Source organism: Panthera leo, chromosome B4 (assembly GCF_018350215.1).
Source record: "Panthera leo isolate Ple1 chromosome B4, P.leo_Ple1_pat1.1, whole genome shotgun sequence".
Taxonomy (NCBI): Eukaryota; Metazoa; Chordata; class Mammalia; order Carnivora; family Felidae; genus Panthera; species Panthera leo.
The window spans coordinates 249,612-274,843 of record NC_056685.1 but is presented as its reverse complement, the minus strand read 5'-3'; the positions used below and the strand labels follow the sequence as shown (position 1 = coordinate 274,843).

General features: G+C 51.8%; 1 protein-coding gene across 8 annotated transcripts in view; it reads left to right on the top strand.

Moving 5' to 3' along the window:
- DIP2C (disco interacting protein 2 homolog C) overlaps positions 1–25,232 on the top strand; it is a 412,233-nt gene that overhangs the window by 314,394 nt on the left and 72,607 nt on the right. For all 8 annotated transcript variants that reach the window (XM_042944702.1, XM_042944701.1, XM_042944703.1 and 5 more), the window contains 7 exons: positions 7,775–7,914; positions 10,084–10,220; positions 11,861–12,069; positions 12,921–13,035; positions 13,521–13,722; positions 19,174–19,283; positions 20,518–20,598. In XM_042944702.1, the coding sequence (XP_042800636.1) occupies positions 7,775–7,914; positions 10,084–10,220; positions 11,861–12,069; positions 12,921–13,035; positions 13,521–13,722; positions 19,174–19,283; positions 20,518–20,598 (994 nt within the window). The remainder of the gene's footprint in view (positions 1–7,774; positions 7,915–10,083; positions 10,221–11,860; positions 12,070–12,920; positions 13,036–13,520; positions 13,723–19,173; positions 19,284–20,517; positions 20,599–25,232) is intronic.

Below are 25,232 nucleotides of genomic sequence, written 5' to 3'. Positions count from 1 at the left end.
GTCCGTCTTCATGGGTGTTTGTCTCCGTGTGTCTGTCTCGTGAGTGTCCATCTCCATTGGTGTCCCATCTCTGGGGGTGTCCATCTTCGTGGGTGTCTGTCTCCGTGGGTGTCTGTCTCCGTGGGTGTCTGTGTCCGTGGGTGTCTGTCTCCTGGGGTGTCTGTCTCATGGGTGTCCGTCTTCATGGGTGTCCGTCTTCATGGGTGTTTGTCTCCGTGTGTCTGTCTCGTGGGTGTCCGTCTCCGTTGGTGTCCATCTCTGGGGGTGTCCATCTCCATGGGTGTCCATCTCCATGGGTGTCCCTGCTTACGAGTGTCTGTCTCCATGAGTGACTATCTGTGTGTTTGTCCATCCCGTGGGTATTTGTCTTCGTGTGGTCTGATTTCATGTGTGTCCTGTTTGTGCCTGTCTTCATGGGTATCTATCTGAAAGTGCCTGTGTTCACGTGTATCTGTCTTCACGGGTGTCTGTTCATGCATGTCTGTTTCCATGCATGTCGACCAGGTAATGGCAGTAAACCACACTGTTCCCCTTTGAGGTCTTCCCTGGCTTCCTGAGCAACCAAGGTATTTGTCTTTCTTGTTTTTAAAACTGTCATCACCCAGGTTCATGTTTTCTGTTTCCTTTTTCTTTGAGGAATAGTTGTAAAATCAAAAATATTGGAGAAATATGGTTTCATGATACCTAAAGTTATCTGGAGAATTATTTCAAGAGGGCAAATTGCAGAATGAAAACTGGCAAATCATTCATGGCCCCATGTATCTCTGGGATTGCTGTCTGGTTCTGTTTCCATCACTGAAATATAGATGCAGAACCTGCTTTTTAAAGCTACATTGTGGTAATGTTGATTGAAATAAAAAAAATATTTTGTAGGCTCTTTAAGTAGGCTTCACACCCAGTGCAGAGCCTGAATTCATGACCCTGAAGTCAAGACCTGAGCTGAAATCAAAAGTCAGACGCTTAAGTGACTGAGCCACCCAGGTCACCCCTCTGTGGGCTTTTTATCTGCAGGATGTTCTTTTAATACCTTGATGCTTTAGCAATGAAAGGGTAATAATTATGTAAAGCAGTAATTAAAACAGCAATTCCAGAGGATAATAAAGTTGCCCCTTTGCCACCAAAGTCATTTTGCATGTTGAAATGTCCCCCTAGAATTTAGAGAGCTGGGAGGGGCCCATGTGGCAGGATGTCTGTTGGGGGCCAGAATCGGACAGTTTTGCTGGGGACACCCCAACCAGTGACCCAGAATAAAAATAGTTAACAAGCCTGTGAATTGAAGTGGGGTTTTCACGAATGGCTTTGCCCCATAAAAAAAAAGTCAGACATGAAGTTCTATAATCTTGTTTTTATAACACAAGATAAATTACATTATCAGAAATTTTAATCTGAAAGTTTTAAATTCAGACAAAACTGTAGAACTTGTCTAAGTGTAAAATAGTTTGAAGATGAGAATCACCATATCTAAGTGGAAATATGGACTAATCAGGTAGCATTGAAGAGCCCAGTGACTCGAGTTGCCTTGTGTGAGTTGTTCTGACCGCCCACGTGCAGGAGCGAACCGTGTTCTGTTTTGTGTTTGGTTGGACTGTGTGCTTGGTGTGGTGGAGGGTTAGCTTGCAGAGAGCAGGTGCCGCTCGGGGCGCAGCCCCACCCTTGATGTACATGCTGACACTTCCCTGCTGTGCACCCTGATCGCCTGCCCTGAGATGCGGAGAAGTTGCCAGGGCAAATGAAACCAAAGTTTGCACACCGCTTGTATGGTATGGTCCCTTTTCCGGCTGAAAAGAATTCTCTCTAAAGTGAGTAGGTAAAATAATGGAGGAGAAAACATTCCCTTTTTATATTACATAGCTCTTGAAGCAGGCTTTTTTTTTTTTTTTTTAAATCAGTGTGCAGGCTGCCTGGGTGGCTCAGTTGGTTAAGTGTCCTGCTTTGGCTCAGGTCATTATCTCATTGTTCCTGGGTTCAAGCCCCGTGTCGGGCTCTGGGCAGACAACTCAGATCCTGGAGCTGCTTCAGATTCTGTGTCTCTCCCTCTCTCTGCCCCTCCCCCACTCCTACTCTGTCTTTTTCTCTCAAAAATAAATAAACATTTAAAAATTTTTAAAAAATAAGTGTGCATTGCTCTCGTCAGAGAAAGGGGAGAAAATCACACTAAAATAACTTAGAAATTAAAGGTGTGATGTTTTAATCTTGTAACTTCCCCTGTCAAAAATCATGAATTTTAAGGGCACCTGGGTGACTTAGTTGGTTGAGTGTCCAACTCCTAATTTCGCTCAGGTCATTATCTCACAGTTCGTGGGATCGAGCCCCGCATTGGGCTCTGCACTGAGCACGGAGCCTGCTTGAGATTCTCTCTCTCCCTCACTCTCTCTCAAAAAAAAAAACAGCAAGAATTTTACTGAGACTTTAGTGTGGGTGGTTTTGAAAGTCTCCATCTCAACGTTGAAGAAGGGTGCACGTATTCACGGATTTGACTGGCTCTGTCCCGAAATTTGCAGGAGTGTTCCTAAAAATGTTGTTTCTGTTACAAGCGCGCAGTGTCTGCTGCTCCACTCTCTTCAAAGGGCGTTTTTACCGGGTGCTGTTCAGTTCTCGGGGGCCAGCTGCCACGGTCAATGAGGTTACGTTCAGCTGTAGAGAGACTTCAGTCAAGGACGACAGCACCAGACAAGCGGGGCAGGGTACCTCTCCTGGAAAGAACGTCCTCCATCCAGAAAGGAGCGCCTTGCTGGCCACAGGCACAAGGGCGCCCCTCCCTCACACAGACTGATGGCCCTGTGGCTCCAAGTATGTATTTCCTAGGGAGGTGGTGTTACAGGAGCCACTCTCATGCCCGTGTGTGGACCCCACGTGTGCACTTACACCTCCTTACGCTCTGGGTCCAGTGAGCCTGGCCCAGCGCCCCCCCCCCCCCCCGTGCATTTCAGAGTCTGTTGACCCCGGGTCACCATTCTGGCTTGTTTGTGCTTTGCTTTGCCTCTTGCCAGCTTTGTCACTCGGCATAGGGCCTCCTTCAGTCCTCGGAGTCCCCATCTGTGAAGGGGCGTGACCACTGGCCTGTGTCACAGGACGGTGTGAACATCTGTGCGTGTAGAGTGCCGAAGGTCTGCATGGTGCCCATAAGAATTCAGGGCTCAGGCTAATGTTAGTGTCATTACGATAGCGTCACATGTACTTGGGCGTGTGCGTCCCATGACAACATGCCCTTCGGAAATGTTGTAGTCAACCCTGACATTGGCAAAGGAAAGGGCTGTTTCCTGAGACTTGACCCCTTTGCTCTCTGGATGTTCCTGAGTCAACCGTTCCTGGAGTTGGGGGTTGCCTCCGTCTGATGGAAGCAGGGAAGGACCTTTGCTGTCACACCTGCAGGAGGCTGCAGTGAGAGACGGTGGCGCTAAACCCTTAGAGATGTGGTGGCCACTTCCCCATTACATCCTGAGAATGCAAATTGTCCCAAATGCTTGTGGCTTACGTGACTGCATTTATTTCGTGTGGGTGCAGATTTGAGCGTGGCCAGTGACAGCAAACTGTGGACGTGTTAGTTGAAACTTATAGCTACCTCTTCAGGTGTCACACAGCGTGATTACCTGAGGGTTATCTAACATCTCGCGGAGGCAGGACTGGCATGGCCAGGGAACAGGTGCGCACGCTATCCCGTTGAAGCCATCGGCCATCAGGAACATTCCTCCTGAGCCCGAGGCCGGCACGCACCTTCCGGCTTCCGTCTCTTCACTTAGGTCTTTGTGCCATTTGCCCGTGGTCGCGGGGCTGGCCGCTCACAGCTGCATTCCTTCTGTATCTCTGTGCGCAGAGACCCCCTCGGCAGTCCTGGGAACTGCAAGAATTGCTCTTCCACGCCGTCAGCCCTCCGCGTCATCTGGGCATTGAACCTGGGGGGACTAACGGCTCAAGCTCTGTCAGCCGTTGTTCGTCGCACTGTGTTTGATTGTGAAACCACATCTTTTTGAAATCTCTGGGAATTCTTATTGGGATCATTTTTTCACTTCCATATCTAGTTTAGTCTACTTGGACTTTTTGTTTCCTAGGAAGGTGTTAATGGAGAGAAAGATAAGCTGACTTTGTTCATCACTCAAATGCAAACCAAAGTAACAGAGAGGAACAGGGTTTCACCACCAAAGCGGGAACACTTTTAGGGTTGTGTGGGCACGGGTGTGCGGAAGTGGCTGCTGGGAGGCCGCCTTCCCCGTGGCCACGAGCGCAGGTTTGAGGCCAGTCTGCGCTCGATGCCGGGGTCTGCCCCGCAGCTGTGCCCCAGATGCCACTGCCTGACACACTCCGCTTCTTGCCCGTGAGTGGGGACGACAGACATGCGTGTCTCAGAGCTGCTGTGAGATACTTCACGTGCACAACATGCTTCCGGTGGCCTCCTGCATAAAACAGTACCCTGTGCACGTCTGGTAGATTGGAAAACAGTACTTAGAGTGGACGTGCAAGGTGATAGTCTTTTGGGAAGTTATATAGGCTTTATTAAAATTTTAAACGTGTATACTTTTTGATTCTTCAGTTCTTTTTCTAGATATGTGTTTTACAGTCATACTTCTAATTGTATAGAAATGAAATAAAGTGACTACTGTCACTATTATCGAACACCACCAACAATTAAGACCGGTCGGGTCATTGGCATGTGCGGTATACATAGTGTTTATATCACACACACACACACACACACACACACACACACACACACACACACAGGAAGATCCGCAAGATCCATTTGGTGGAAAAGCAAGTTGCAAGAGAACATGCTTATTGTGGCTTTGCTTTTTTTAAATACAGGTGTATTTACACATGCACCTTTTATGTAAATACAGATTAAAGGAACTGGTGGATCATCTGTTGTGGCTGCCGGTGAGGCAGGGCTGGGATGCGGTCAGGCAGGTGCTTTTGCCTTTGCTGTGACTTTTTGTGCAGTGCCCCATTTGCCCCTGTGTTACTCGTGTCATTTGTCCTAAAGTTCCCTCAAAAGAAAAGTGTGCCGTGAACTAAGAAGTGCTCAGTCTTTGAGGCCAGAGGCAGGAAAGGGAGATGGGAAGCTGTCCCTAACTGGAGCTGTGGGTCTGTATCCCACCAAGCCCCACAGGGATGCAGATGATGAACTGAACGTGCCCAAGCCCGCAGTTGTGGTCTGTAAAGCGGAGGACAGTGGTGCCGTGCGGGTGTACCTGCCAAGTGAGTGAGTCTCTGTGTGCAGAGGGCTCGGGACAGTTGGGCACACCCAGGTGCCAGCTGAGCAGAGCTGTGTCATCGGGAGGCAGGGCTGTTGGCTGAGCGTGTCTGAGATTTCTCTGACGAGCAAGGGACTCTATTAAATACAAACATATAGCTGTAGATCAAAGTAAAACCTGAGTGGTGTCATTGGTTCACATTTTAAGTGCATGTACCCAAGTTTCCATAGTTTCGTTTTACACCTACAGTTGAAGGGTTCCTGTAGCAAACACGGTTCATAATTGTGCTCCAGTGAGTCTTGTTTCTAGGAAAGCAGGTCTCGTGCCTAAGACCCCAGAACTTGCATCTTTGAATGTTAAGAGAGCCTTTCCCTCTTGGCGCACGGGCACGGCCCATCCCGGTCCCCCTGTATCCCTTGCTTGGGCTGAGTCATGGCCACGCCAGCCTTTTGCTATCCTGTGGTCATTCCAGCCAAATACGTGTACCTTTAAATCCCATTCCTTGGTGCGTTTGTCTCCTGGGGCTGTCGTAAGTGCCTCCACCCCTCCCGGGTGGTGTGACACAAGGAGAACCTGCTGCCTCAGAGTTCTGGGGGCAAGAAGCCCGGGGTCAAGGTGTCTGAGGGCCGGGTGCTCCCAGGGGCTCTCACGGCCCATCTGCTCCAGGCCCTCCCGCTGCTGCTGGCACCCCTCTCCTTGCAGTACGGCTGCTATTGTCACATGACGCCTGTGTCTCCTCTTGTAAGGACACCGATCATTGCATTTGGGGCCCGTCCCGATTCCAGGATGATCTCATCTAACTAATGACGTCCACAAAGATCCTCTTTCATGTTAATACGGTGATAGTCAAGGTACTGGGACCAGGACTGGTGACAGCTTTGGGGACACAACTCAGTCCACAACAGGCACTGAGCATTCTGATTTAAGACTCTCGCTTTGTGTTTTGGCCAAGGACAATAGTGGGGTCAGGGATTCGTAGCAGCAGAGGGTTGCTGCGGGGCTCCTCTCTCACCCTGCGGAACAATATAGATTCCAGTGTTTGGGGCTCATTTCCGGGTAGTTCTGGGTGGACCTTATCACTGGGCAGACTTTTCTTCTGTCTGGTTAGCGCTACCCTTTTGGATGCTTCACAGACAGAACCATTTCAATTTCCAGACTCTCTTATGCTTCCTTTTTATTGTTTACTTTTATTTTTTTTTATTTGAGGTATAATTGACCTATAATATATGCTTCTTTTTATAATACCTAGTTACTTGATTCAAATGAGATATTTTGCACATTGTTTTTTTGAGAGAGAGTACAAGTGGGGGAGGGCCAGAGGGGGAGCAAGAGAGAATCACAAGCAGGCTCTGTGCTCAATGCAGAGTCTGACGTGGGGCTTGATCCCATGAACTGTGAGATCATGACCTGAGTTGAAATCAAGAGTCAGGTGCTCAACTGACTGAGCCACCCAGGCACCCCTCCTTTTGCACATTTTAACCTTTATGTTTCTCTACTTGTATTTCTAGGTTCATTGTAAAGATATTTTCTTGAAACATTATCAAGATTTATCAGTTTTAAAGCTAAACAGCAAACTTCTGTTTATTTTCTAACTTTTAGATCCTAAAAGGATGCTACCCATGTATATACAGAAAATTAGAAAAAGAAGTGCGGTCTTTCCCTAACGTGTGCCTCACTTAGCCCACATGGAAGATTCTTTAGTTACAGGGACAAAGTCCATGTTCTTGGAAATATTTTATTTACTCAGTAATTAGTCAGCAGACCTTTATTACTGCACACTTGTCCAGGGGTAAGGCTATGCAGTGAACAGAAGGGAACCCTTGGGGAGCAGAGACTCTGATGCAGGAGGCCTGGTGTGGGTAGTCAGGTGGCCCTACTGTGCCGTCTTGGGGGGTAATGAGTACTTGCGTATTTGAGCTGCCAGGGGGATGTCTGCTCCAAGAACATTCCAGATGGAGGCAGGGACAAGTGTGAAAGCCCCCAGAAGGGGTGGGCTGGGTGCTGGATAAAGGGCCTGGGGCTGGCGTGGAGTGAGCTGGAGTGGCGGGGGCCATGGAGAAGACGGGCTGAAGATGGAGTGAAAGCATTTCACCATATGCCTTCTGCGAAGAAAGACTTCCCCAAGCTTGTCATGCAGAATGGCATGGCCTGTCATTTCAGATTCCTGCACCATGAGCTTCTGTCTGCCCAGTGCACGTCTCAACTTGAGCCCAGGCCACCCCACCTCCCTTGTTTCTGTTCCGTGCCATCATCCGTGTTCTTGGAGACATTGTGGTCCCTTGTTAGCCACTTTCAAAACTGGAAAATCAGACCTGCGGAGAGAGGGGAGGGAAGGAATCAGTCGATGGCTGATACGCGTAAGGGAGGGGCATTCCAGAGACAGAGTTAATGATGTTGACGTCTCACAGACAACCAGCACCCCTTGGCACGCTAAGAACACAGGACAGTGTGGCATTCAGATCTGCTTCGGGGATCCTTGGGATCCCAGACGTGTCTGGCTGCCTCTGGTGTGTGTGCACTTGAATGCCTCTCTGGTGATGGTGGCTTGTTTGCTCCTATGTGTTCAGACAAAACTGCTCTTTCAGGCCCACAGATGACAGCAACCAGCCCCCGGGCCGGGGTGTCCTCTCCATGCATGGGCTTACCTACGGGGTCATCCGGGTGGACTCCGAAGAAAAGCTGTCTGTGCTCACCGTGCAGGATGTCGGCCTCGTGATGCCTGGCGGTGAGTGTGGACGCTGGGCTGCACACGTTGGGGGCGGGGGTCGAGTCAGGAGCCCCAGCCGTGTCCAGCGGGCTGCTTCCCACCGGGGACCACCGTGCCCCTCTGGCGCGAGGTCAGACGGAGCACTTAAATCCGGGCTTGTCACTGCTGCCTCTCCTGATGAAAGAACGTTCAGGAAGCTTCACGGGGCATCTCTGCTACCTCCCATGCTGGGATCCCGGGGTCCTGTCCCCTAGGGGGCGCCGTGGGCCATGCCGTGCCCCTGCAGCCCATGGGGGGCTTCTCTCCCTGCAAGGGTCAAGTTCCCGCCGGCCATCCACCTTTTGGACAAAGCTGGGCACTGAGGCTGGTAGCAGATGGTATAAAAATCCAGGGACGGGGCTCCAGACGATGAGCAATGCTTGGTTCTAGCAGAAGAGCCCGTTTTTAAAAGTCAGGGAACCGTTCCCACAAATGCGCACACGAGGCCGTCAGGGCGCTGCACACGCTGCCTCCTGATGTGCCGGCCGGGGCTCCCGGATGACTGGAGGGGGAGCGCGGGGCTTGCAGGGAACAGAGGGGCTGTGTGCGGGGGGGCCTTGGGCTCCTCCCAGGTGTCTCTTGGTCCAGATGGGAGAAGTCCCCATCCCCTCAGTACGATTTGCACATTAAAGTTCAAGCTGTCAGAATCTTACACCACAGCTGTGTCAGTGGACGTTTTCTGGGAACATGAAAGCTCATGGCTCCAGGGAAGACCAGGACCGGCCTGGCCTCCCTTTTACCTTCACACTCCCGTTCCAAATGCGGTTTCCGCTCACTGTGCCCTCCCTGTGTTCAGTCATTTCTTCTGTCCCCCTGCCCCGCCCCTGTCTCCCTCTCTCTGCCCCCCGTCCCTCTCTGTCCCCTTGTCCCTGTCTCTCCCCACCCTGTCCCTCTGTCTCTGTCTCCTTGTCCCTCTGTCTCTCTCTCTCTCTCTCTCTCTCTCCCCCCTCCCTCCCTCCCTCCCTCCCTCCCTCCCTCCCTGTCTCTCTCTCTCTGTCCCTCCCCACCCTGTCCCTCTGTCTCTGTCTCCTTGTCCCTCTGTCTCTCTCTCTCTCCCCCTCCCTCCCTCCCTGTCTCTCTCTCTGTCCCTCCCCACCCTGTCCCTCTGTCTCTGTCTCCTTGTCCCTCTGTCTCTCTCTCTCTCTCTCCCCCTCCCTCCCTCCCTCCCTCCCTCCCTCCCTGTCTCTCTCTCTCCCCCTCCCTCCCTCCCTGTCTCTCTCTCTCTCTCTCTCTCTCTCCCCCTCCCTCCCTCCCTCCCTGTCTCTCTCTCTGTCCCTCCCCACCCTGTCCCTCTGTCTCTGTCTCCTTGTCCCTCTGTCTCTCTCTCTCTCTCTCTCTCTCCCCCTCCCTCCCTCCCTCCCTCCCTCCCTGTCTCTCTCTCTGTCCCTCCCCACCCTGTCCCTCTGTCTCTGTCTCCTTGTCCCTCTGTCTCTCTCTCTCTCTCTCTCTCCCCCTCCCTCCCTCCCTCCCTGTCTCTCTCTCTCCCCCTCCCTCCCTCCCTGTCTCTCTCTCTGTCCCTCCCCACCCTGTCCCTCTGTCTCTGTCTCCTTGTCCCTCTGTCTCTCTCTCTCTCTCTCTCTCTCCCCCTCCCTCCCTCCCTCCCTCCCTCCCTCCCTGTCTCTCTCTCTCTGCCCCCCTGTCCCTCTCTGTCCCCTTGTCCCTGTCTCTCCCCACCCTGTCCCTCTGTCTCTGTCTCCTTGTCCCTCTGTCTCTCTCTCCCTCTCTCTCTCTCCCCCTCCCTCCCTCCCTCCCTCCCTCCCTCCCTGTCTCTCTCTCTCCCCCTCCCTCCCTCCCTGTTTCTCTCTCTCTGTCCCTCCCCACCCTGTCCCTCTGTCTCTGTCTCCTTGTCCCTCTGTCTCTCTCTCTCTCTCCCCCTCCCTCCCTCCCTCCCTGTCTCTCTCTCTGTCCCTCCCCACCCTGTCCCTCTGTCTCTGTCTCCTTGTCCCTCTGTCTGTCTCCCTCCCTCCCTCCCTTCCTGTCTCTCTCTGTCCCTCCCCACCCTGTCCCTCTGTCTCTATCTCCTTGTCCCTCTGTCTGTCTGTCTCCCTCCCTCCCTCTCTCTCTCTGTCCCTCCCCACCCTGTCCCTCTCTGTGTCTCCCTCTCCCTCCCCTCTCTAATATTACCTGTGTGTCCTGTTTTGCTTCTAGCCATCATGTGTTCAGTGAAGCCGGACGGCATTCCTCAGCTGTGTAGAACGGATGAAATCGGGGAGCTCTGCGTGTGCGCCATTGCCACGGGCACGTCCTATTACGGCCTCTCGGGCATGACCAAGAACACCTTCGAGGTAGGGTCATGGAGCTGAGCCCCAATGCCAGGTGCACAGACATGTAAGATAAGGTGGTAGTTTCTCAGCTAAATATACTCTTAGGAACTAAGATGGTTGCACTTTTTCCTGCCTTTTTTTATTTTAATAATTTTCAATGAATTTAGCTTATCAGCTTTTTTTCACCTCATAGTCAGTGTTGAAAAAGGGCAAGAACAGTTTCTTTAAAAAGGGCTTTTTGGGGGGCACCTGACTCAGTCGGTTAAGCATTGACTTTGGCTCAGGTCATGACCTCGTGGTCTGTGAATTCCAGCCCCACATGGGGCTCTGTGCCGACAGCTCAGAGCCTGGAGCCTGCTTCGGATTCTGTGTCTCCCTCTCTCTCTGCCTCTCCCCTGCTCACGCTCACGCGTGCTCTCTCTCTCCCCCTCAAAGATAAACATTGAAAGAAAGGCCTTTTTTATGTCGTGCTGTTCTTACGTTAACCTGTTTAGTAAGTGCTGCAGCTGATAGGCTGAGGAATGAGGGCAGAGCACACCTGTCACAGACCTGCCCCTCCCTTGTGGCCCGGCCCGCCCACTGAAGCCAGACTTGGCCAGGTGTGAGCAAATGCACACATGAAGTAACTGTCTCCACAGCATGAGCGGGTGTGTATGCACACACGTGTGGCATATGCTGTGTGTGTGTGGTAGGTGTCCACACATACTTGTTTCTTGTTTGCACGCGTGGGTGGCTTGCTGTTAGTGCACTCAGTGCGTATGTACACGCTCAATGGCCTTGTTGGCGGTTAAGTGGTAAACTCTGCTGCACCTCAGTTTCCCAGAATTGCTATCATTTGACCACGTTATGATACTTAACCTTGCGAGGAGCACACTTTCGAATAAATTGTGCACGAGAAAATGTGGGTTGCTGGGGCGCCTGGGTGGCTCAGTTGGTTGAGCATCTCTGACTTCGGCTCAGGTCATGATCTCTCGGTCCGTGAGTTCAAGCCCTGCGTGGGGCTCTGTGCTGACAGCTCAGAACCTGGAACCTGCTTCAGATTCTGTGTCTCCCTCTCTCTGTGTTCCTCCTCTGCTCACGCTCTGTCTCTGTCTCTCTCTCTCAAAAATAAATTAATATTTAAGAAAAGAAGAAGAAAATGCGGGTTGCTTAGGGGTTCATTTCTTAGAGCATGATGCGATGAGGTGCTTTGTTGAATGTGGCTTCCAGGTTCTAAAATGTCCCTGAAGCCCAGCTAGCCAGAGTCTGTAGAAAACCCCTCTCCTTTTTCCTGTGACTTAACCTGCAGGGTCTGAGGAAACAGGTGCAGGCTTAGAACACTGTGATTTGCCCCGTTTGTATTTTCCCTTTTTGGTGTAGTCCTCATAAGGAAACATTAATGAATAGGGATCATCTTACAACTTATGTACATTTTTGGTTTTCCATTCATCACTTTTACACTGTGGATTTAAAGCAGAATAATTAATTAGCATTTATTAGATTATCATCATGATCTCGGTATCGATTCTTAGGTGTGGATGCTGTGGAAGGAAACTGGTGGACAGCCTTGCATGTGGACCGTGGGGGATGAGCATTGGGGGGTGGGGGGGCTTCTCCAATGGGCTCCAGGGAGGAGGGTGGCGGTGGGCACCCCTGGGCACTCACTGCTCGTGTGTCTGCAGGTGTTCCCTGTGACGAGCTCGGGGGCCCCTGTCAGCGAGTACCCCTTCGTAAGGACAGGCCTGCTGGGCTTCGTCGGCCCCGGGGGGCTCGTCTTCGTGGTGGGCAAGATGGACGGGCTCATGGTGGTCAGCGGGCGCCGACACAATGCGGACGACATCGTCGCCACAGCGCTGGCCGTGGAGCCCATGAAATTCGTCTACAGAGGAAGGTGGGTGTGCGTGTGCCCTCTGGGAATTCAGCCCTGGGTTGTCTGCAGACAACATTGGTTATATAAAATTGCACAAATTCTTTAGTTGTGGGAGTGAGTGACCTCTGACGTTCTGTCTAGTTCTGAATGCCCAATTTTATAGAAATTTCCTGAGCTCCATACGTAATTTTCATCACTTCTCCTCTGAGTCAAATAATATCTGTTTGAAAAACTTGTGTTTTAAAGAAATACACAAAGGGAACAGCCAAAAATTCATGTTGGAGCAGATCATCTCCAAAGACCCCAAGGTAATAGTCGAGCAACAGTCGTGTGGGAGAATGGAGTCCTGTGGCCTCTTCTCCCTGATGATCTGGGCACAGTAAATACTAATTCACGGTGGCGGCTCCCCGGGTTTTGGCTCATGTGAAGGAGGTCATAACTCCTGTAGAGCCTTACTGCCGCCCGGCAGGCCACTGAGAGTGGAAGTGACAGACACGTGGATGTAGCGTTGCCCCATTTAACTCACTGAGACAGGGCAGCCTCTGTGTGACGGGGGGACTCTGGGGGTCCGAGTCACGTGGTGCTGTGCTTCCCGAGAGAGAGGCAGAAACTCGTTCATCCCAGAGTTTCCCTTGATGTGGAGACTTACTTCACAGGTGCAACCCAAGATGTGGATTGTGCGCGGTTCTGACGTCCACAGCCCAGCACCTTCCGTCTGGCCCGAGAAGTGGGGCCTGTCCCCTCACAGGTTTGCCGGAGCAGAAGCCGGCGCTGTGCTCTCCTGGGCTCTGCCATCAGTAGCGGAATGAACAGTGCTTTGGGCGGCATCTACAGCACGTGCTCACCGCACCTGCTCCTTTCTGTCCTCGCAGGATAGCTGTGTTTTCCGTAACTGTCCTGCACGACGAGAGGATAGTGATTGTGGCCGAGCAGAGGCCAGACTCCACGGAGGAGGACAGCTTCCAGTGGATGAGCAGGGTGCTGCAGGTATAGCTCTGCTCCCGCCCTGGGGCCCCTCACCTGCTTCCACGCCGGCTTCCCTTAACCCCCACCAACGGTGCTCCCGTGCTCCCCGACCGTTGCCCCATTGGATCAGAAATTGCATCGACCGGGAAATGTGTATTTCATTCTTGGAAAATAACTAAACAGACCAAGATTAGGGGTCACGGGTCTGCAAAACTGGCTCCCACCATTCACTTGGGGATGTCACAAGGAATAGTTTTTGTTCTGATCTCAAGAGTGTATTTTTTTCCTCAAAATTTCCCTCCTTAGTGCATGTGGTATTCCACAAATCCCACATAAAATTAGCCAGTTTGGCTGGATTTGGAGAGACACCCCTTCTCTTGGCATCTTCACCCCACTCGGATGGCGTGTGCTTGCTCATGTTACAGACGGGACTTTGCACCGTCTGAACATTTGCTTCGTGTCTGTGGCACCTGTTCTAACCCACTTCCTCCCTCGTGACTTTCCAGGCAATTGACAGCATACATCAAGTTGGGGTTTATTGCCTGGCCTTGGTTCCAGCAAACACCCTCCCCAAAACCCCACTCGGTGGGATCCACTTGTCAGAAACGAAGCAGCTCTTCCTGGAGGGCTCACTCCACCCCTGCAACGTCCTGATGTGTCCCCATACCTGTGTCACAAACTTGCCTAAACCTCGACAGAAGCAGCCAGGTATGTCCCGTGGCCTGGAGAGTTGTGTGGAATCTGGGTGGCTCTCTGGAACCAGGTGCTGTTGGTGCCCTGTGGACCAGGCCCCATGCCTGTAGGTGTTCTTAACCCCACTCCTGTCCTGGTCTCCACACTCCCAGGGCATAAACCTGCCCCCCTGGATGGTGGATGAGGGGCTCTCCTGGGACAGCATGGTTGGCTGGGAGCCCGGCACCTGGGGGCATGTTGGGAAGGAGCCCTATGTAGATCCCAGTGGAGTAGTTGACCCTCGGTCTGGCCGGGTGGCATTTTACCAGGCATGGAAGCTCTCAGTCACGGTTTCCTTCAGATGAGAATAATGCTTCCTTACCTGTCTCATGGGTTATTTAGGTGTCAAAGCCTAATAAGTGTGGGAAACTCTTGAAGCCTGTGCGGAAGTCTAGAAATTCATTTGTGACGTTGTAAGAGTGAACGTGTGTCTAGCGCTTGGGGGTTTGGGGAACATGTTCTTACCCTTTATCTGACTTGGATGCCTAGCAACTAATCAGTTATGTTCTTTCAGGCTGCATAGTCATCAGTGGGAGAAAATTTATCTCCAGACCGTGGGAGGTGAGGGCCCAGGTTTTCTGCTGGTGCAGTGACAGGAGGTCCCAGGGCGTCCAAGCAAGGAGGGGCAGGCGGTGGGGTCACACACTCGGGCTGTGCTGGCCCCACGGCCACTGTTTCGGCATGTTGTACTAATTAACATGTCTCTTCTCATGGAGGCTTGCGTGGTAGGCACTCTTCTGTCCCTGTTTCACAAATGAGGAGAATGGGTCACAGAGAGGCGGGGGGTTGATGGGGCCAGAGAGTGACAGAGGCAGACCCAGACCCATTGACTGTTTGTTCCACCCAGTACAGCGTGGCTGCAGGGCAGAGCCGACGACGAGTCAGCCAGACACCGTTGGGTCACCTCTGGGCATAGCCCACCTGGTGGTAAATGTAGGGACTGAGGCCGACGCCCCGTAAGTGAGATCGGATGAGAGGGTGGGTGGGTGGTCCTCAGTAGGGTGAGGGGAGGACGCGGATGCTGCAGGAAGAAAGGGTTGCCCCACGCATGCAGACAGACTTGAGTCCAGATCTCGAGCCTGTATCCCTTGTCCTTCCCCCCTCCCACGATGCACATGTGTTCGTGAGGACGTACACGTTGTAGCCTTGCGGTTCTCTCCTCTGCGTGGGTTCTCATGGAAAGTATGGAGTCATTGTCTGCTTTCTGGGCACCTTGGCTTTGCAGTTATCTCTGCTTTTTGGTTTTCTTCGGATTTCTGTGCTGTTTGTTGTTTTCTCACATTCTAGGTTCTAGATCCCCTGATACCTCCCTTCGTTTCTTTTTCCTCTCAGTCCTTGGCTTATACAACTGCAATAGCAAAACATAAAGTTACCGCTGACGAAGTATCCATTTCTTTACGTTTCGCGGGCACACTGGCTGCAAGCGACGAGCCCCCCAGAACACAAAGCATTGCCTTTCTGTGGGCATATCAAAACGATGAAAAGTCACCTCTTTATCTCCTATTGTCTCAGGGCATAAACAGCCGTGGGAAGGTCAGAGCAGTGGCTCCATGTGGGTGTGTTGGTGTCTGTGAATGGAATCGATCATGGTGTCAGGCTCCTTAGTGTGTCCTTGCACACATTCGGCAGTGACTGACTTCTCCCTGTCTCCTGCCCACCTCCGTTCGCCATCAGACACCTCCACTGGGGGCCTGGCCACCAGTGGTCCCGGGTGCAGAGAAGCTCACGGCAGAATTCAGGACAGATACTCATGGTGGGGGTCATTTGCAAAGGCCTGATGTGCTTCCAGAACTACGGGGCTCAGTGCACCTGTCGGATGTCAAGGCAAAACCTGACTGAATGAAAAGGCCAAGGTGCTTTGCTCGAGAGCAGTGTCGGGGCACCTGAGGACAGCCTTCTTCCTCTGGGAAGAAAGGATGAGCTGGGAGGTTGGGGCAGTTTAGATATCACGGCTGCAGCATGGTGAATGAAGCTTTATGTGATTGATTATTGTAAGGAAATATTTTTTTTTATTTTTTAATGTTTGTTTACTTATTTGTTTTTGAGAGAGAGAGTGAGAGCGCTCAGGGCAGGGGCAGAGAGAGAGGGGGAAATAGAGAATCTCAAGTAGGCTCTGCACTGTCAGCACAGAGCCCGACACAGTGCTCAATCCCATGAGTTTGGGATCATGACCTGAGCCGAAATCAAGAGTTGGAGGCTTAACTGACAGAGGCACCCAGGTGCCCCTGAATAAAAGCTGTTTTTAACAAATATTAATGACAGCACAAGGTGCTGGTTCACTTCCCTACCTCAGCTAACGACCTATAACGTACCTCAGACAGGTGACATTTCCCTGAAGCCTCAGTTTCCATAAATGTAATGAGGGGGTTGGATGTGGTGAGTTTTAAGTCTCCTTTGGAATAGACACAGACTGCGAACAAGTACTTGTTGTGGCCAAAGCATTTAGTGAGGCCATTTTTCCATGAGGGTGTTGCTAGATGCTTGAAACAAAGCTCCTAAAACTTAGTTTGTAGATGATCTAGTTGCCTCTTTTAGCAGATGAATTCATATTTACTGAGCTAACAACGTGTGTGTGAGAGTATCTTAATGGAGCACAAAATGTTAAAAGCCCTTTTGGGGCGCCTGGGTAGCTCAGTCGGTTAAGCGTCCGACTTCGGCTCAGGTCATGATCTCTCGGTCCGTGAGTTCGAGCCCTGCGTCGGGCTCTGTGCTGACAGCTCAGAGCCTGGAGCCTGTTTCAGATTCTGTGTCTCTCTCTGTCTGACTCTCCCCTGTTCATGCTCTGTCTCTCCCTGTCTCAAAAATAAATAAAACGTTAAAAAAATGAAAAAAAAAAAAGCCCTTTAACCCATCAATTGGGGTACCAACAGTATTTAACAACTTGAAATACAGCTCCCAGTGTTACCAGTCCCTGGGACACAGTGTATCTGAGCAGCCAGAGGGCAGCAGGGGGAGCAGCCGCAGACAGCACTGCACCTGCTGGGGAGAAGGGGAGGAGCGCGGCCGGGCTGGCGGGTTCTGCACCCAGAGGACACAATATGTGCTGTGTCCCCTGCGTGACACAGTCGGGTAGTAATAGGAAGAGGACAACTCTGATATAAAACTCCCGACCTGCCCATTTCTGCATCTGTAAGTGGGAGGGGAGGGAGAGAACGCAAATGTGAACTTCAGTACCTATTTTTGGGTCCATCTCAACCTTATATTTTCTTTTTTTTTTTAATGTTTTACTTTATTTTACAGAGAAAGTGTAGGAGCAGGGGAAGGAGGGAGGGAGAGAGAGAGAGAGAATGAATGAATCCCAAGCAGGCTTCACACTCAGCGCAGAGCCTGATATGGGGCTCGAACCCATGACCCTGGGATCATGATCTGAGCTGAAATTAAGAGTCAGACGCTCAGTTGACTGAGCCACCCAGGCGCTCTTCAACCTTATGTTTTCAAATCATGAGGCGGTGAAGTCTGTGAGGATGTCTTGCACCACACCCACCTCATTTGGCAGGGGGGGGGAGACCCTTGGTTCTTGGGAGGGGGACAGATTTTGCAAATAAATGCCACAGGAAAGCGCCTGTCTCCCAGCACCATTTGGAAAAAAATAATTCTTAAGTCTACCTCGGGGGAGAAATATGTGAGGTCTGAGCTTCGCATCCAGTAGAGACCAGCGCTGGGGAAGGAGGGACGAGCTGCCAGCGCCTCAGAATAGTGCTTCTCCCACCCTAGTTTGAATTCTTAAAAAATTACGGAGAAGACTTCAAGCCAGTTTAGGCCAGATGGGCTTCTCAGAAGAGCCTTCCTGCCCACCGGCGGCACCAAGGAGAACGCCACAGACGCCAGGTCAGGAAGCGGAGGGCCAGTCGGCTGGACTCCGGGTTGAGCCTGTGCACCATCCACGCAGCAGCCACATTCGCTTCCCCGTACGCCACGCTGCCTTGTCTTTTCATCCTGTTAAATATGGAAAGACCGCTCCTCTGTTGCAGAGTCTTTATTACCAGCTGAGAAAAATGCAGGCAGTCCCAATCTGCCACACCTGACCATTGAGACCTGCTGTAGCAGAGCATGGAAGGTGTATTCTGTGATTCCACAGAAACAGCGTCACGGCGCCTACAAATTGCCTTCAATGAAGCCAGTGAGCAGGGGCCCAGAAATCTGTGTCATGGGCTGTTTTCCCGATTTCAGTCCTGCTGGAAGTGCCTGCCTTCTCCCAAAACGTTGAATGCTTTACGGCAGCCCAACTCTGGATGGGCATGTGTCTGCAGAGAAGAATGTCACCTGGAGGCGGCAGCCCGTGCCCTGCCCATCTTCCCAGGGTGCCTGGGGGTCATCATCCCGGCAGCTGCTGGCCTCTACCCCTGAACCTGAACCTGTCTTACCTGCTGACACACGGCTCTCCATGTGCAATAACAGAAGGCAACATATGCCCTGATTCAGAAGCTTGTAAGGTGGCCTTTGGCAAAGGTGAAACAAGAATTGGATTCAGTAGTGACCTTCAACTTGTATTTTATTAAACCATGGACTAAACACACATGGCTGACGTCTTTGTTATTTCCGCTCCCTTCTTTAAGCTCCCTGCCTGACTCCTTGCCGCCATCTGTGTCACACACACTACAGCTGACTCTTCCCTGGTAGACGTGCATACGTGTGTGTGATCAAAACAAAGTGAATGATTGTGTTTTGAGAAACCTGGGGGGTGCCCAGGATTTCCTGCAGCTAGACATTGCGAAAGAGTTTCTGCAGTTTTTTAGGAAACTTGTTTCTTTCATTGAAACAGAAGAGAAAGCTGTCAGACTAGATTGCATCTGTTTTTTTTTTTCTTGTGAAATGTTTCATAAACAGTAAAAGGAGTGCTGGTAATTGAGTCTGTGATGGTGGTGTAAGAGGAACTTTGGCCCGACAGGAGCCTCTGGGCTTGGTCTCCCGTATCTCTGCGGGGCCGGCGAGAGCCCAGAGCTGTTCCGTCAGTGAGATAGGTGACTGTGCCCGTGCGGCGTTACCCCCTGCATTATAAAGGTATTTATAAAAAATGTGCGATAGTTTATGTCAGTGGTCGCTCAGTGACAAGCAGGGACACTGGGGAACACCACACCAGAGTCCTGACTGCTTAGCAGTGAGACACATCATGGTTTACTGCCTCATCTTCAGCATTATTTCTCACAATCATCCAAGTGGATAGATCGCAGCATCCCACCAACTGGCATTAGAGTAACAGCAGCGGGTTTGGGAGATGCCACCGGGATCTGGTGAAAACGTTGTTTTACCCTGTAATCGAGACTCGCTCGTGTCTGCCATCATTCTCATTGTTGGGACGCATTGGAAGCCCTGTTCCGATAAGATTTTCTCAGAGCTCAGCCTTTCAGAGGGTTTCCCCGGAGCCAGCTCTTTGCCGAGGTGGGCGGTCATGTTTTAAGTTGACTTGTTTCCTCACATTCTTTCCAGAAATCGGCCCTGCCTCTGTGATGGTGGGGAACCTGGTGTCTGGGAAGAGGATCGCGCAGGCCAGCGGCAGAGACCTGGGCCAGATAGAGGACAACGATCAGGCCCGCAAGGTGAGAGGCGGACGGGGTTCCTCTCCGAGCCCTGTGCCCGCACACGGCTCCAGACGACACCGCCGGCCGGCTCAGCGCCCGCCCCTGAACTTGGGCGTCCTGCCCTCTCGGTCCCGCGCGCACGTCCGTGCGGTCTCACCACAGAGACGTGCGTGGTGGGGGTGCCGTGTCGCGGGACGCTGCAGAGGGTCAAGGGGGTGGGAGGAGCCACGGGCGCGCGAGCTGAGGCCCGAGGCCCGCTCTGTCCTGGCATCCTGGGGCGCTCGTTCCTGATGAGCCTGCCAGCCCTGGCGTGACACCCAGACGGCCTCACGGCAAAAGGCTTCGGCCCTTTAACTGGCGGAATTCAAGAGAACAGAAGTGCGAAACCCGGGTTGGCAAACTGGCGTCCTTAACGTGACCTCGGGGGCTAGAGGAGAAATCTGGGGCCACACGCAGCATACATGTCCCATTTTGTCATGCGTACTGCAGTCCCCATTATCACCATGCAGACTTGAGGACTCTGATGATTCACCAAAAGGTGACCCCTGTCTGTATGAGCTACCAGGAAACATGACAAAGTCAACCGTTCAAAATATCGTCAGTTTGGTAACAAATAGAAATACGTTTATTTAAAGCACTTGGTTACCATGTTCAGCCCTCACAGTACATTTCTATTAAAAAAGCGGATTAAGGGATCTACCCAGGTGTTTCCTGTGATTAGACCTGAGGTGGGGCTGACCTTCCCTCTCCACACTGACTCGGTAGAGTACACGTGATCTGTGTGATTTGCAGTGCTGTTGGGAGACCTCAGGGAATGGCCATTTGGAAACAACACGTGTGAGAGAGCCCAGTTCAAAAGCAGCATGGGTCTGATCTTGCCATCACAGCCCCCAGAAATCACCGTCTTCTGGGAGGCCGGAAGGGATTTTCTGTGCTGGCTGCCCCTTGCATTCCGGGAACGCGCCTCCCAGCCTTCGGCAGGGTGTGGGGAGACGTCTCTGAACAGGCGCGGCGCCGGCCCCTGTGACTTGCGAATCCCAGCCAGACGTGGAAATCCAGGCCACGCAGGAAAAACCCTCTAAGTGCTGGATTCTTCTTCTAATTGTGACAGGGAGGCCCTCCTTCCTCCACGGAAAAGCGATGCTTTAAGTCACCTGAAAGCACCGAAGCTAGCCTGATCTAGAGGTGTGAGTTTAAATCTGAACGCGGGGTGCCAGGATGGCCTGGGCCTAACGGCTGTGCTTTGTTCCAGTTCCTGTTTCTGTCGGAGGTCCTGCAGTGGAGGGCACAGACCACCCCCGACCACGTCCTGTACACGCTGCTCAACTGTAGGGTGAGGCACGCTGAACTCAAATTTCCCGGTCGCTGTCCTGTGGCTTTGTCTTCTTCCCGCCGTAACCCTTTGACTTCAGTCTTATGTGATGTCCTTCATGTTATTTATTTGTGGCTATTTTGACTGAGATCTTTATGGATCGTTTCAGCAGTATCTTTTTTGCATTATTTCCCCCCCAAAATACAGGGAATGGGTCAGATCTGTGGCACGTTTTTGTCTTTTATTAGTGAACTACTCTCCTGTAAGTAAGAAGTTGTGCTTTCATTATAGACTTCAGTCCTTGGGAACGAAAGTCTTTTCTATTTTCCAAGTGTAATTAAGGTTTGTGTTGGCGTCTCACATTGGAAAAGCAAGCTCTTCCAGTATTGTTTCATAGGAGGACTTAAGAATAAGACCTTATATATACTAGCAAGTAGTATTAACAGTAAAATTAGATGTGAAAGCCTTAATATACTTAACTTTTATTTTTCTGCCGTGGAAATAAAGTCTGAGAAATAGAAATAGGTCTCTTGACAAGTATGGGTATATACAGTTGTCAGAAATTATGGCTATTCAGAGTTGCAAAATACCAAAATCTTAATGTGCAGAGGTACCTCTTGCCATTTAAAGTAATAGATCAGAGACCAGTAAAAGGCAATGCCAATCACGTAACTGTGTTTCTCATTTGGATACCCAGTTATCAGGCCAGCGTCCATGTGATGTGGCTCCTGGAAATGACCACGGATGCTCTGATGACCTTGAGTTGCCATGTGGGCTGAGTTGACCCGGTGGGTCATTTATTCTTGTGTCTGTTCAAGACTGTCCCCCGGGAAGAGTCTTAGAAAGTGCTCCTGCTTCCCTGACCTCTGTTAGGGCCTAGTGGACCCCATTCCCTGGATTGACTCTTCTGCACTCCCAGGTGTGCTGCAGTAGGAAGCATAGTGCCTGGGCTCCTGAGGGTCTGTTCAGTTACCCGAGGCCCTGAAACATGTCCACCCTGCTTTTCTCCTCTCTTTCCTCCATCGGCTCCTCCCTCAGCTTTCCTGACATTGTTGCCCAGCGGACAGTCTTCGGCTCTGTGCTGCCATCCCGATTTCTCCTTAATCTTTTGTGCTGACTTTCTCCACCCTCTACGCATGACATTCATTTGTCCTGGGGACTGTTCCTCCTCCGTGGTCTCTCAGTGGCCCTCCAGAGTGATGACTGTCACCTGTCCTGGGAAGGACCTCTCAAGTCCCTTCAGCTACAGTTTCCCCAGCTGCTGCAGCAGTGCCGACACGCTGGGTATGGTGTGTCCTCCGTAAGCGCTAAGCTGCGCAAAAGTAAGGGACAGGTCCGCATCACCTTTTTGACCCTCCCCAGTGTGGCCCCCATGGTCTCTCCCGTTTGCAGTGGGGGTGGGAATCTGCCCGGACCCCTTGGAGGCACAAATAGGCAGCCTAAGGAGGAGGAGACCACCCTGCAACACACACGCAGACTCAGAGATGATCGGGCATGTTCACAGATGCCCCACCCCCGCAGGGGAGGAAGACAGAGCTGTTCTAACCACATAGAATGACAGGAGTGGCAGCATGGGGGCAGAGCCCTCAGATGGTCGACTGGGGTGACACCGGGACACTGGGCTCCTCGTCAGCTGATCTGGTCTGGGTGATGGCGCTCCCATCCCTGACCCCATGGTCATGGTCATCTGCTGTAGCTAGACCCTGGATCGTTTGGGAAAATGAGTCACTCGAAAAAGGGCTTTGTTAGAAACAGAAAAGTGGACAGGGTGGGGAGGAGATCAGAGCCATGAGTGAATCCACTTTGGGTCAGCACAGAGAGAGGTGGCTCACTGGTGGCTTTCCTTTGGACATGGCTCTGGACGTGCAGGCAGCTGTCTCCTGAGCCAGTCTAAGGGTCGGACCTGCCCCCCACCCCCGGCCCCACGTAGAACTTACAACAAACGCTCAGCCGTGGCTGAAGGTCGTAATCACCATGTTTATGGTGGTGGTTTGTAATTTCCACATCAGTCGCCCTGCTGGTGCCGCACTATCCCGTGGAAGTATAGTGCAAGCCACACACGCCGTTCCACGTTTTCTAAAAGCAGTATTTTAAAAAGATGGAAACCGGTGAGGTTAAACGCTGATGATGTCTAACTTAACTCCGTGTATCCACACCATTGTCTTCCCAGCACGTGGCTCACCACGTTTTCAGGCTCGCCTCCATCCTGCGTGGCACAGTCTGTGGATTGTGAATTTGGCGACTTGACAAGGCTCGTAGAAGCCGGTGAACCATTTGGCACCTGCGAGAGCAGCTCTCTTGTTGCAAACAGTGTCCACTCGTATGCTCTTCACCACGGCCAGAGCTGTCGATAGCGCACAAGCTGTTATGTCAGATTTATAGTAGGACATGGGGACATAATTCATTGCAAATCATGGAAAACTTACATTTTGGAGCTTGTTTCCATACAAAATACCATCTGTTACTCCTTTTAACAAACATCAGCCAACTCTTTGTAACTTTTTGTTTGTTTGTTTATGACAGTTCCTTCAAATTTTCAAATATAAATCACATTTGGCTTTTTCTTAATTCCTTAGTATTTTTTTCGTTTGTTATTTAACCTAATACAAGACTTTAAAGTGGTGCCAAAATTCACAGTCCCTAACACTGAAATCTGCAGACTTTAGAACAGGGGTTGGATTCTGTCATGATTGCACCCAAAACTTATTTTTGGAAAAGTCAGCCCTGATTTCTCCAGTGAGGTGGTTTCACTAGAACTTTCTTTCTCTGGAAACGTCACCCTTTCCTGTGGCTGGGGATGGGGTAGCCAGGCAGCCGTTGACCAGGGCTACTGGGCTGCCACTTCTTGGACTGCTCGCCAGTGACCGCTCCTGTTCTGCAGAGCCGGCACCGGGGCCATTTCCCCAGAGGTGGGGGTTGTGCTGAAGCTCCCACAGGGAATCTGGGGCTGGGTGTGGCCTGTGCCCTTGTGGGCTCGTGAAAGGTGGGGTATGGACATGTTCAACCCCGCATGTAGGGGAGGGGGGGTTGAGAGAGGCTCTGGACTGCCTGGGAACCAGCGCTCCTGGCCCCAGCGTGGCACCTTCTGGGGGCTTGAGGACAGTGTGGATCTCCAGGCTCCCTATCGCTGACTCTGGAACTGGACGCCCCCCGCCCATGGTTACCACCTGTGGCGGGGGCTTGTCTGTTCACCGCCGTAAACCCAAAGAACTGCAGACGGTGTTGTGAAAGCTGTTTCAGAGATCAGTAGGGCTGAAGGACAGCATGCCAATTAAATTTCACCTTTTTTAAGTATGTCAGTGGGAATTTTCACAGACTAGGGCCAAAACATCTTTTCAGATATGCTTAGGCTAATGGTTCTGAACCACTGATACCTGGCAATCTCTTAGGTTTTGTCTCGTGATGGAAAAGTTGATCATTGATAGGGGATTGGCATCGGATCTCCGAAGCTCAGGAGGTCAGCTCCAGAATCTGAACAGCCCAGAGCGGGAATATTTGCTACTTAAGACAAGCAGACCGTACCAGCGGCCAGAGGGTGGGGACAGAAAGGAGGGCCGAGCTCAGTGGTAACGTACAGATGAGCCCTCTGTGCTGGCACTGCCCACCGTGGCACACCACCACCCACCGGCATCGTGGCTGTGCCTGTCTGACGGCCAGGAAGGTAGTGCTGGCTGTCCTCCAGGACAGCTGGTGCGTGAGTGTCTCGGCCGGCAGGATGGGCTCCCCCCACCGCCAGTCTGGGGATCAAGGTGGTCCTGGGCCTCCCCATCAGCTGTACCATCTCACTTTGAAATGTTCAGAGGACACTTGGCTCAGTGAGTGTGTTCATTTCAGTTCCTTTGGACAGGTGTGGTCTCCAGGAGTGGGTGCTTGGGAGTGCCTGGTTTTGGGGGCACCGAGCTCTCACGATTGGGCCGCATCTTGCACCTCAGCCTTCCGGGTCTGTCTGGTTACCCAGCTTTGCCACGTTCCGCCGTGGCTCTCTCACCTTACGCATGCCTCCATTTTCTCATTTTTTAACCTTCCTCGGAAGGAAGACAAGGAAAATGTGCGATGAGAAGGCTCTATTCAGAGAATCGTCACTGACCTGTCCCCACAGAAACCAGTCCCAGCCGGTGGGAAAGGGCAGGAGCCCTTGCAGTCCCAAGCGCTGCTTGTGGGTCAGGTCATGAAGGGGAATGAGTTGCTTCCTGGACCTCCACACAACAACCAGTTATCTTGAGGATGATTTTGGCAAGCATCAAGCACCGGTGTTTGTAATCCTGATCATAAAAGGTGGTCCCACACACCCCCACCCAGAGCAGGTGTTTCCAACAAACAGGCCATTTTGACAGGAATTCTAACGTGTTTTCCCAGCACCTCCAGTCGCTAGGCCACCACTGCCTGTTTTTAAGGGACCCCAAGGGCCTGGTCACTTCTGTCCACGCAGTGTGACCCCCTTCTACACTAGCACTGCTCACTGCCCTTCCCTTTGGACTTTTCTCTCCACACATGACCTTTGGGTCCAGGACGCCTACCGCACCCGCAGAGTCCCCGAAAATCACCCGTGTCTTGCTGTTCCTCCTGCCGCTGCTGGCTCGCTCTATCTGTGGGAGCAAACGGTGTCGTCGCAAATTCCGTGGCGTGGAGTCTTCCTGGCCCCAGACACAGAGGGC